We start from the raw sequence: 13,626 nt of genomic DNA, 5'->3' as shown, positions 1-13,626 counted from the left end.
AGACTAAAGTGCTCGTTCTATTTGACTGCATGTGGCCAATATCACTCTGAACCAAGGGTTCACAATCAGGGGTCCATGAACCCTTTGCTTAATGGTATTGGTCCACGACATTAAAAAGGTTGGCAACCTCTGTTCTAAACCTATTCTATCCACGTACCGGTCAAAAATCTTATAAATCTTACCCACTTCTACCATCTCCTCAAGCAGCTTTCCTCTTGTGTCCTCTTTAAATCTTTCCCCTCTCACCTCAAACCTGTGCCTTCCAGTGTCACACTTCCATGCTCTGGAGAAAAGACTGTGATTACCTGCCCTATCAATGCCACTCATAATTTAATAAACCTCTGTAAGGTTACCTCTCAGCCTTCTTCAATCAAGGAAAAACAGTTCCGGCTTAACCAGTCACTCCTTATTACTCGAGCCCTCTGGCCCCAGTAACAAAAGTGAATTTTTCCTGTATCCCCTCTGATTTCATTACGTCCTTCCTCTGGTGCAGAGCCAGATACTGCACACATTTCTGCAAGTCCAGTACATGAGCATCACATCTATTGGGCTATTGTAATTTGTCTATATGTGTGTGCGTGTGTTTGTGTATGTATGTGTGCGTGTGTTTGTGTATGTATGTGTGTGTGTATAGATATATATATATAAAGTGTGTCTGTGTGTGTAAGTAAAAGTGTCTGAGATTGTGAGTATGATTGAGCATTTTTGTGTTTGTGTGTGCTTACAGAAGTAGAATACTGTTTAAAAGTCCATGTGTGCTTATGTGTGTTTGAAAGTCTGTGTATTTGAGAGTGTATGTGACTACTTGGAGGAGATGATTATGTACTGTATGTGCATATGAGTATGTGTTATGTCCCCTTGATTTGCTTTGCAATTTTACTTCCAGATTCTATATCACATTGCTTACTTACAAGTTCACAGCTGTTGATTACTTACTCCTGCATTGTTAAGCAATTAACCTTTGACATCAGGTCAGCCATTAGATAATCGCTTGTATACTTATTCATTCATTTGTCAGAAGCACTTTGTTACAAGTCAAAGAAATTTTAATCAATATTTGAATCCATCTCTCCTGAGAATGCCTAGAAGTACTGTCATTTTACTCAGCTCCTTGAGTACTGTAAAGCGACAGTGAACAGTAAAACTGCCTTCAAACCACAACTACGTTGGGACTGGGGTTTACCTATCTGCCTAGCTTAAGAAACGGGGAAAACACTTGACCGAGGGCAGAATAGTATATCAGAGTGTGAATATCTCAAAATATCTTAGGAGCTATCTAACACTACCAAGCTGACAAGAGTGTGGTACACAAATACATTCTGGATCATTATAGAATCGGAGTCAGGTTTAATATTGCTGGCATATGTCGTGAGATCTGTTGTTTTGCCGCAGCAGTGCATTGCAATGCATAATAAAAAATACAAATTACAATAAGTATTTGTAAAAAATAAATTAAATAAGTAGTGCAAAAAGAGAGAAAAAATACTATGAGGTAGTATTCATAGGTTCAATTGTCCATTTAGAAATCTGATGGTGGAGGGGAGAAGGCTGTTTCTGAAATGTTGAGTGTGTGTGTCTTCAGGATCCTGTACCACCTCCTTGATGGTAGCAATGAGAAGAGGGCATGTCCTGGATGATGGGGGTCCTAAATGGCGGATGCCATCTTTTTTGAGGCCTCTTTTGAAGGTGTCCTCAATGCTGGGGAAGTTAGTGCCCATTAACTAGCTGAATTTACAACTTCCTGCAGCTTCTTCTAATCCTGTGCAGTGTCCCCTCCATACTGGCCAGAGTCACCATCAGTTAGAATGCTCGCCACAGTACATCTGTAGAGATTTGTGCAAGTCTTTGATAACACACTAAGTCTCCTCAAACTCCTCATGAAATATAGCCGCTGTCATTCCTTTGTAATTGCATCAAAATGTTGGGGCCAGGATAGATCCTCAGAGATGTTGACACCCAGGAACTTGAAACTGCTCACCCTTTCCACTGCTGATCCCTCGATGGGAACTGGTGTGTGTTCTCTCGACTTCCCCTTTCTAAATCCACAATGAACTTATTGATGTTGAGGGCAAAGTTGTTGTTGTGACACCAGTCAACCAATTGATCTATCTCGTTCCCTTACACCTCCTCATCACCATCTGAAATTCTGCCAACAATGGTGTATCATCGGCAGATTTATAGATGTCATTTGGGCTGTGCCTATCCACACAGTCATGGGTGTACAGAGAGCAGTGGGTTAAGCACACATCCTTGAGGTGTCTCAGTGTTGATTGTCAATGAGGAGGAGATATTATTCCTGTTCTGCACTGACTGTGGTATCCCAGTGACGAAGTCAAGGATCTAGTTGCAGAGAGAGGTACAGAGGTCTAGGTTTTGGACTTTGTGGATTAGAACTGTAGGCGTTGCATGCTGAGCTGTAATCAATAAACAGCAGCCTGACATAGGTATTACTATTGTTCAAGTGATCCAAGGCCAGCCAGTAAGATTAATCTGCTGTAGACCTATTGAAGCAACAGGCAAATTGCAGTGGGTCCAGGTCCTTGCTTGGGCGGGAGTTGATTCTGGCCAAGACATATCTCCCAAAGCACTTCTTCATAGTAGATATGAGTGCAACTGGGAGCTAGACATTGAGGCAGTTCACCCTGCTTTCTTGGGCACTGGTATGATTATCACCCTTTTGAAGCAGGCAGGAGCCTTTAGCTGCAGCAATGAGTGACTGAAGATGTCTTTGAACACTCCTGCCACTTGGTTGGCACAGGTTTTTAGTGCCCTACTAGGTACACAATCAAGGCCTGACTTCTTTGCAAGTGTTCTCACTCTTGAAAGATGATCTGACAACGTCCTCTGAGACGGTGAGCACAGGGACTCCAGAGCTGCAGGGATTCGTACAGGTGTAGTTTTATTCTCCCTTTCAAAGTGTGCATAAAAGCTCACCTGGGAGTGAAGCACCACAACCATTCATGATGTCAGATTTCACTCTGTAGGAATTAGTGGCCAGCAATGATTATTTTACCCATCAGGTATCAAAGAGGAGGAAACTGCTGTCTCCTATCATGGAACACAGAGCTCCCAATTATAATGAAACTTCCTAATGTGCTTTGGAATTCAGGTCAATCTTTTTTTTTTGCAGCGGCCCCACCCGAATGGAGTGGATGCCCTTTTACCAACAATTTAAAATACAAGCAGTCAGATCAGAATGGCTAGGTCTCCTGCTCCGTCTTAGCTGCAAACAAAGGGGAAATAGATAGATAGATAGATAGATACTTTATTCATCCCCATGGGGAAATTCAACTTTTTTTCCAATGTCCCATACACTTGTTGTAGCAAAACTAATTACATACAATACTTAACTCAGTAAAAAATATGATATGCATCTAAATCACCATCTCAAAAAGCATTAATAATAGCTTTTAAAAAGTTCTTAAGTCCTGGCGGTAGAATTGTAAAGCCTAATGGCATTGGGGAGTATTGACCTCTTCATCCTGTCTGAGGAGCATTGCATCGATAGTAACCTGTCGCTGAAACTGCTTCTCTGTCTCTGGATGGTGCTATGTAGAGGATGTTCAGAGTTATCCATAATTGACCGTAGCCTACTCAGCGCCCTTCGCTCAGCTACCGATGTTAAACTCTCCAGTACTTTGCCCACGACAGAGCCCGCCTTCCTTACCAGCTTATTAAGACGTGAGGCGTCCCTCTTCTTAATGCTTCCTCCCCAACACGCCACCACAAAGAAGAGGGCGCTCTCCACAACTGACCTATAGAACATCTTCAGCATCTCACTACAGACATTGAATGTCGCCAACCTTCTTAGGAAGTACAGTCGACTCTGTGCCTTCCTGCACAAGGCATCTGTGTTGGCAGTCCAGTCTAGCTTCTCGTCTAACTGTACTCCCAGATACTTGTAGGTCTTAACCTGCTCCACACATTCTCCATTAATGATCACTGGCTCCATATGAGGCCTAGATCTCCTAAAGTCCACCACCATCTCCTTGGTCTTGGTGATATTGAGACGCAGGTAGTTTGAGTTGCACCATATCACAAAGTCCTGTATCAGTTTCCTATACTCCTCCTCCTGTCCATTCCTGACACATCCCACTATGGCCGTGTCATCAGCGAACTTCTGCACATGGCAGGACTCCGAGTTATATAGGTAAACAAGTTTTCCCAATCATAGGAAAGACCCTGTTCTGCAATGGTTATTGCTGTAAGTAAATAAACCTAGGAAATACTTAAATTAGAAAGCATTAATATTTGACTAAGTGACACTTAAAGGAAAAATAAATCAAAAATCAATTCATTGCATCTATATTATGTAGACACACACGTACACATATACACATTCTTTAATTATATAATGCAATTAAAACTGCACAAATCTTCCATAAGAACATATACGGTGTCAACTTTTGCCTCAATTTATTTCAAGTTTATTACAAATTGATGAATATTAATGTATTAAGAATCACTGATATTAAATGGATATCCGGATTAGAATGTTTTCTCTTCAACAGAGGCCTCTAACAATAAACCCCCACATATAACCTTTCTAGCACTCACTTCTGACTGCGGGAATCTCCTCCAGTAAATGTGTGCTGTTAGTACCGTAAACATGGTGGGATGGTTTCCTGTTGAATACTTGTTGCGTCCGAGTGGAATGCAAAAGATTTTCCGGCTGTGGTCACAAGGTGGCCATGATAGGAAGTCTCCCCACCCATTGTGTTCTTTTGCCTCTGGTACTGGTGCTTGGAATCCAGCCCAGATGTTAAAACGGAGTTTCTCCTCCCACAACTTGAGTTGAAGAAACTCAATTCTAATTGAATATAGTGATACGCACAGATAGCAATTGGACTAACATCTTCCCAAATAAGAAAACATGCAGAAACAATGTTTGCAATTATTTACCAGCTATTCATGATTACCTTCTCTTTGCCTCTTCATATTGAAGACTTAGCCTGACTTTTTCTGCCAGATTGGCTTGGCTTCTTGGACCAAACTAGAAAAAAACAATTTAAGTACAAACGTTTGTAAAATCAGGCAATATATTTTTACTTTTTTTCTATTTTTAATCTTGTCACCTCTTGATCAAACAATTGTACACGTTCAAAAAGTTAGATTACATCAGCCTGTTTAAAATGTCTTCAATTTAAAATGTCTTGTATACATCAGATTTCTAAAACATAATTGAATGTAGTCATTGTAGCTTGATACTGTGGGCTTGCCAAGCAATTACTGTATTTCAATGGAGGATCAATAGGAGACACTTACAGCCCATCCAGTTTCCAACACAGTCAGAAGAACCACAGATCTTTTCTTTGCAGCACTGAATGCACTATCATCTACCGGTGTATTGTGCTGTGACTGTGGAATTATGAAATTAGGAAGCAGACCAGAGTACAAAGCACTGTCACTATTGTCTGTGGATGTATTTCTCTCTACTGATACATTTAAATTCACCATAATCCTCCTATATATCTCCACCAATATGACACTTGCTTAAGTCCTATTCTTATCCATCAAGCTGTTAACTGTTGAGTCCTCAAGGATGGCTTTCCCTTCCATACCACCATCATTTGGCAATGATTTGTCCTTTGTCCCAGCTTTCTTCTCATTGACCATTGTTAATATCTTCCAATACATAGACAGTTCTTGCAACACACAATAAATGTTGGAGGAACTCAGAAGGCCAGGCAGTATCTATGGAAAAGAGTAAACAGTCGACGTTTTGGAGACCCTTTTCTTGCCTGTTTCTGCATATATGTTGATATCACTCAGGTCTACTGTATCATTAACACAAAGTACACTGCAGAAGCTGGGGTCAAAGCAACACGTACAACACGCTGGAGGATCTCAGCAGGTCGGGCTGCTGAGTTCCTCCTACTGTATCATCACCTCTTCACTTCTCCAGTTTCTAAATTGCCAGGCTGTTTGTCCTGCATTCAGTACTGGCTGAACAGAAATATTTCCAACTAAATAACCGCAAGTCACATCTTCAGTCCCTGCCTCAGACTTCCTCTGGTAGCCCATTACATCCCTCTCCCTGGTGTTTGTCTGAAACTAAACCAGGAAATCCACAACCTTGATCCCACATTTGCCTCCAAGATGAGTTTTGAATCACATATCAATCCCAGACATCAGATAATAGCATTATCACTCTGAGGCAACACACACAAAATATTGGAGGAACTCAGCAGGCCGGGCAGCATCTATGGGAAAGAGTAAACATTTGACATTTCAGGCCAGGACTGTTTAGGTTCTGATGAAGAATCTTGGCCCAAAATGCTGACAGTTTACTCTTTTCCATAGATGCTGCCCGGCCTGCTAAGTTCCTCCGGCATTTTGTGTTCGTTGCTTTGGATTTCCAGCATCTGCAGATTTTTTCATGTTTACCACTGTGGATCTCCTTCAGTTCATCTGCTGCTGAAACTCTGCCTGTATCTTAATTATGTCTAGGCTTGATTAGTTGAACTCAATTCTCTCATTCCAGACACCGTGAATTTGTTGTGCGAAGTCCTTCTGCCTATATCACTTCTTTCACTGGGAACCATTCAGCCTGCATCAACTACTGAAGTGCTCCCTCTTACTAACTGTAGTTCCTGCCCTTTACTAACTGTAATTCCTCCAGCTCTCTAATGAGCAAAAGTAACACTCTTCTTGGTTGCTGAATATAAAGTGTTAATGTCATTAATGCTATCTACTGAATCATTGTTAAAACATACAGTATTTGTTTCACCATTTGCCTTTATCCTGTCTGGCTATACAGTGAGTACAGTAAGCTCATCTCTCAATGTTAACTGCTCTCTGTAATGTCCTAGCCATTTGCTCAGTTCAGGGGATTAGCAGCTGTGGCTTCAGTTGCCAAGATCTTAAACTCTGGAATTTCCCTCTCTTAAAACCAGTTGCATTTCAATGTGCATAAATACAAGTTGTTTTTCAAAATTTTTGTGGTGCTATTTCACTGACTCCGTGTATGCCAACTATTTATCAATATTCAAATCTAGAGCTCTTGTGGCTGAAGCCTGGGAAACCAAAATCGTGATTAGTTTGAATATTTAATATCAAGATCTGTCAACACTATGTGAAAACAAGAGATTATGCAGATGATGGAAATCCAGAGTAACATATATAAAATGCCGGAGGAATTCAGCAGGTCAGGCAAAATCTATAGAAAGGAATAGAGTTGACGTTTCAAGCTGAAAGTCCTGAAGAGTCTCACCCTGAAACATAGACTCTTCATTCCTTTCCATACATGCTGCCTGACCTGCTGAGTTCCTCCACCATTTTGTATGTGTAACACAACATGAAGGTTGGATAGCCATTTGTTCACTTTCAAACTTAGAACATAGAACATAGAACAGTACAGCACATTACAGGCCCTTCGGCCCACAATGTTGTGCCGACTCTCAAACCCTGCCTCCCATATAACCCCCCACCTTAAATTCCTCCATATACCTGTCTAGTAGTCTCTTAAATTTCACTAGTGTACCTGACTCCACCACTGATTCAGGCAGTGCATTCCACAACCACTCTCTGAGTGAAAAACCTTCCTCTAATATCCCCCTTGAACTTCCCTCCCCTTACCTTAAAGCCATGTCCTTTTGTATTGAGCAGTGGTGCCCTGGGGAAGAGGGCTGGCTGTCCACTCTGTCTATTCCTCTTAATATCTTGTACACCTCTATCATGTCTCCTCTCACCCTCCTTCTTTCCAAAGAGTAAAGCCCTAGCTCCCTTAATCTCTGATCATAATGCATACTCTCTAAACCAGGCAGCATCCTGGTAAATCTCCTCTGTACCCTTTCCAATGCTTCCACATCCTTCCTATAGTGAGGTGACCAGAACTGGACACAGTACTCCAAGTGTGGCCTAACTAGAGTCAGCTTTTCTTTAATTTCACCCTGCAAGCATCTTTTGTTATCAGTCAGCAATGTTTCCTGCTGCTGGTCTTGTTACCAAATGCAAATACACTGGACTTTAATGACTTTTTAACTCACTGCATCCAGTGAACAACCAACAGCCCACCAAAACATCTTGCACATATTCACCTTCAAAACAAGGTCATAAAGCTCTTGCGTGTGCATCAAATAAGCGATAATTTGCAACCCAATTCCCGTGCAAAATGGTTATTTTTTAAAATACACACAACCACATGCAAGAAGGAAGGTGATAAAGGCCACGGGGCTCAAAACAACCTGCACCTTGTACACATCACGTGAACTCTGAATCCTCGCAATGATTGGACTTCAAGTGCTTAAATATTTCTACTCAATTAGAATTCCTCTGTACAAAAATCAGATCATGGCTCAAATCTATTCCACAGGATGCTTATTTTGAAGCTTGACCTATGCGTGACATGGATTTATCACTGTACGCTTAAGATGCCATCAGCAAATATTCCAGTGCTCAGATAGCAAGCTATAATTGGAGAGAGTTCACTCGTATGATTTAATAGGCTATTCTGGCTGGTTTTTTGAAGAAGTTAATTGCATATATTATTGGGTACCATGTGAAGGAAGATGAGCTGCTGTCTACAGTAAACGTGTAGTGTGCAAAACAGATTGGAATGCAAGCAGAATCTGGCCGGATATAATTAAAACAAAACTCTTCGTGGTTTATGCTAGCATAGGATTCCATACCAGCCATGGGCATCTTGTGGCTATTTTTCATGTACATGCCAGAAGTTGTATTTGGCAGGATATTTAGCTTGTGGGCATTCCAACCAATCCTGATGTAGGTCTTGTGTAACATATTGACTCTGGCATGTTTTCAGAATCAGAATCAGGTTTAATATCACTGATACATGGTGTGAAATTTGTTGTTTTGCAGCAGCAGGACTTTGCAGTACATTAAAAACTATAAATTACAATAAGAGATATATCTGAGCAAATATCTTGAGGTAGTGTTCATAGGTTGCTTCACTGTATGTTCAGAAATTTGATGGTGGAGAGGTAGAAGCTTTTCTTAAAACATTGAGGGCATGTCTACAGGTTCTTGTACCTCCTCCCTGATGGCAACAACAAGAAGAGAGCATGTCCTGGGTGACGGGGATTCTTAATAATGGATGCTGTCTTTTAGTGGTATTTCCGTTTGAAGAAGGGGTCACAGCAAAGGTTTAGGAAATAGAGCAGCTGCCTCCCTTAAACCTCAGCCCATTCTATTTCTAATTTTCCTAATTGGTTGAGACAAACTAACTCAGGACATAGAATGGAAAATCCTCGAACTCTCTTGGTCCATAAGGCTCAATTCCCAAATGGTTTCGGGCATTATAAATGTTTCAACTTTACAGAACAGGAGGCTTGTTGTCCAAAAAAGGGTGGGGGGGGGGGGGGGGGGAAAGAGCAAAACATCCTGGAAGCACTCAGCAAGTCAGCCAACATTGACAAAAAGAAAAACAGACTGCGAATAGCAAGTCAGTCAGGCAAGGAATCTGGAAAGAGAAACCTGTTTCTTTTGTCACAATCACTATCTGGCCTGCTGATGTTTACAATTCAAAATTTCAGCATGTACAGATTTTATTGTTGTCATTTACTATTGGTCCCATTGTGAGTTGAAATCAATCTGTGCTGTTATCCACATCTTTCAAAATGATTGTCGAGTCTTCTTTCCTCTATTGTTTCTGGTAGAACATGTCCTGTCTTACTAAAAGTAGGAAGAATTTCCTTAAATCCAGTCGCAAGATATTTATTGTACCTCTACCTCACCATGCTTGTGCACATGACAATAAATTCAATTTGACTTCAAACGTTGTAATGTTGGGCCATCCAGCCCAACTTGTCCAAGATGACCAAGGTGCCTTCATGAGCCAGTTTTTTTTTGCCTGCATTTTGCACATTTCCCACTCAATGTCTCCAATCCATGAACCTGTCCAAATGTGTTTTTTTAAACATTGTAACTATAGCTGCCTCTATCACCATCTCTGCTAGTTTGTTCCAAATATCCACCATCTTTGGATTGAAGAACTTCCCCCTCAGATCACCTTTAAATATTTCTCCTCTCACCTTAAACCTATACCCTCTAGTTTTATATTCATGTCTCTATGAAACAGACAGTGGACATTCACTTTATCTATGACCTTAATGATTATATATATCTCTGTAAGATCAGCCCTAAGCCTTCTTTGCTCCAGAGAAAACAGTCACAATCTGCCCAGTTTCTTCTCCTAACTCAAGCACTCCAGTCTCGACAACATCCTTCCTGCATCCTCTCTGGATTATTCCCCTCCCTTCTACAGGATGGTGAACAGAAATGCATGCAATATTCCAGTTGCAGTCTCTCCAATATCCTATACTGGCGGTATGACATCCCAGCTCATGCTCAGTGCCCCATCTGATAATGACAAACAAGCTCTAGGCCTTCTTCTCCATTTGCTCTATACTTGAGCCACTTTCAAGGAACTATGGACTTACAACTTTGTATTCTCTTGTTCTATAGCACTCCTCAGAGTCCTAGGGTACACTTGGTAAGCCCTGTTCTGGTTTAACTTCCCAAAATATATCACTTTAAACTTTTCTGATTTAAATTCCATCTGCCAATCTTTGCCCACTTTTCCGGTTGATCTAGATCTTTGTAACCTTAGACAACCTTCTTCACTGTCTGCCCCACCACCAGCTTTGGTGTCATTCGGAAGCTTGCTGAGTGCATCACCAGTATTCCCATCCAAATGATTAATACTAATGACAAGCAGCAGTGAACCCAGCACCAGTCCCCGTGGTCACCACTGGTCGCAGGATTCCATTCTGAAAATCAATCCTCTGATTCCCTCCACCTAGCCAATTTTGTATCCAAGTCACCGGCACACCCTGGATCCCATATGGTCTTACCTTCCAGACCAGTTTACTATGTAGAACATTGTCAAAAACTGTGCTATAATCAACATAAACAATGCTCACCATCCTGCCCTCTTCAAAATCTCATCCTCATTCCTGAGACATAATTTCCTGTGCACAATACCATGTTAGCTTTCCCTAATCACTCTCTGTCTTTCCAAATGCAGGTGGATGCTCTAAATCCCTTCAGAAACCTACCCACCAATGATGTTAGGCTCAAGGGGCTCTTCTTCCCTAGCTTGCCCTTGTAGCCCTTCTTAAATAAAGACACAACATTAGCCACCTTCCCATCTTAAGCTAAATAAAGAAATTAGAATAATCTCATCCAGGACCCCAGCAATTCCTTCCCTTGCTACTCACAACATCCAAGGATACACTTGATCAGGCTCCATATTCCCTTAAAGGGGTTTATCTTAATTTCCCTCCAAATGAAATCATCTTTGTGAATCTTTTCTGAAGCCTTGTGGGAGGAGTGACTAAAAGACGATACTATTGTCCATTAGGTTTGAAAGTGGTGTGGTTCAATCTGAAACCAGTTTGTAAACCTAATCAAGGCTAACCATGGAAATAGAAGCGGAGAAATGAATGTGGTTGACTGGGAAAGTACGTTGAAAGACATGATGTTGGACAGGCTCTGGCAAGCATTTGAAGAAATAGTGAATAATTTTCAGAAAAAAAATATTCCTTTTAGGCACAGAAACCTAACAGGAAATATAGCCCATCTGTTGCTGACAGGAGATGTGAAAGATGGTATTAAATCCAAGAGACATAATGTTACCAGAAATAGCAGTAAGGTTGAGGAGAGGAAGTGTTTTCAAATTCAACTGCATATAGTTCTGGTTTCTTTAACTAAAGAAATACTTGTCATAAACAAAGTGCAGTGAAGATTTAATGGACTGGTTTTTGGGATGGCAGATTTGCCATTTTGAGAGATATTGAGTAGAAAACAACTGTACTTTCTACAACAGAAGAAGGAAAATTGATCTCATTCAAATTTAAAAGTTCCTTCAGGGCTTGACAGGATGCGAGAAAGATGCCTCCTCTCACAGAGGGATGTTGACTCAGTCATCAATTCCCAGAAAAGGTGATCAAGAACTGAGGTGAGGTGCAATTTCTTCACTCAGATGGTGGTGGTGATCATTGGAATTCTGCGCCCAGGTGAGCTTTGAAACCTCAGTCATTGAGTTATTCAAAACAGAGATAGAGAGATTTCTGGGTAATAAATTAGACTTTGCCCATATTTCTCCATGAACATGTGGGTTTCCTCTTGGGGCTCCACTTTCTTTCCACATCTCAGGGTTGTGTTGACTGGTAGGTTACTTCACAATTGATGAAAATAAGGCAGTATATGTTGTCTTCATGGACATTAGTAAGGTCTTTGAGAAGCTTGCCCAAGGTAGACTGGTCCAGATGGATGGAACCTATGGGATTCAAGGCCAGCTGGCAATTTGGATGCAAAAGTGGCTTGCTGATAGGAAGCAAAAAGTGGTGTTGAAGAGATGTTTCCCTAATTGAAAGTCTGTGAACAGTGGTGGGCCCACAGAGATTGGTGCTAGGACCTTTAATGTTTGCGATATGTAATAATACAACTTGAATGCAAAGATAGGACAATGTTGATCAGAATAGGTTACATGGAATTAAATAACTGATTGGGAGTGGGACCAAGAGCTAACATTGACTTAATGGGCTGAATAAACTCTTATGTCATGAAGTCATACGAGGAGGGGATCAAGGGATATGGGGGTGGTTAGCGAAAAGGCAGGCAACCAGCCATAATCTTGAAGAATTGCCAAGCAGGCTAGAAAGACCAGGTGACCTACTCCTGCTCTCCATGGCCTCAAATATCTTTGTAGATTGTGCCCTATGCAAATAATTCCAATAGCAGCCTAACCAATAACTGCACATGTCTGGTGTTACTTTGATTTGGTAATCTTATCATTTCTTTCAAGTTGCTCTTAACGAAATAAACTGATGACAATCAATCCATTCTCAAGGACAATTCTGCACACAATGCCAATACTGAAACAGAACACAAAACCTTCTGACTGTTAGTTAACCTCACGCAGCAATAAAACTTGATACTGTTAATACTAGCTCTCTTCTATGTCACTAATCACTGCAAAGCAGTTCAGTTCCTCATAAACTACAAATTCACCAGTAAATCTCTGCATGGGTCTGGTTTTCTCTTAATGCCCTCTGGATACATCTGCATACCACAGATTGCTGAATCACTAATCCAACATTTCATTTGAAGCACAATGACACATGCTCAAACATTTATATGTTGGAGAAAAATTCCTCTGAAAAGGGCATGCATGTTGTTTTTTTATAGTGTTTTCTCTGGGGATTGCATGTAATCTTTTGCTATTATTGGCAGAAAACTGAAAGGCTTATCAGGTAGCATCAGTAAAAATCCTGCTTGACTTGCTGCACAACATGGTGGCTTGATGGAGCATTAACTTACTATGAAACCACATGAAGTGATGTTGGGTTGAAGTAGGGAAGAAAGACGGAGGAGTTTAAAGGAAGGAATTCCAGGCACTTAGGCCCAGGCCTGAACCCAGGAAGCCAACAGCAACATTATCAATGAAGCAGTTGCATAAAAGTTTTATACCACAACCAGTCTCATGGTTCAGGTCTACAAAATCCCATGTGCATGAATGGCTATCCTTTGTGATGATGACCTGAAATGATCTTGAGGCAACACTGCTGACTTCAGACAGCATTAGATGATGGGTGAGGCTAGAACTAGAGGCTATAGGTTCAGGGTGTAAGGTAAAGTATTTAAGGGGAACCCAAGGGGGAA

The 13,626-nt window shown here is 41.1% G+C and overlaps 1 protein-coding gene across 3 annotated transcripts in view; it reads right to left on the bottom strand.

The window, feature by feature from the left end:
- LOC140728944 (protein WWC2-like) overlaps window positions 1-13,626 on the bottom strand; it is a 241,370-nt gene that overhangs the window by 61,011 nt on the left and 166,733 nt on the right. For all 3 annotated transcript variants that reach the window (XM_073048070.1, XM_073048071.1, XM_073048072.1), the window contains one exon: window positions 4,920-4,993. In XM_073048070.1, coding sequence (XP_072904171.1) covers window positions 4,920-4,993 — 74 coding nt within the window. The remainder of the gene's footprint in view (window positions 1-4,919; window positions 4,994-13,626) is intronic.

This window comes from Hemitrygon akajei, chromosome 6 (assembly GCF_048418815.1).
Source record: "Hemitrygon akajei chromosome 6, sHemAka1.3, whole genome shotgun sequence".
NCBI lineage: Eukaryota > Metazoa > Chordata > Chondrichthyes > Myliobatiformes > Dasyatidae > Hemitrygon > Hemitrygon akajei.
The sequence above is the reverse complement of the archived record's forward strand: the minus strand, read 5'-3'. Positions and strand labels throughout refer to the sequence as shown.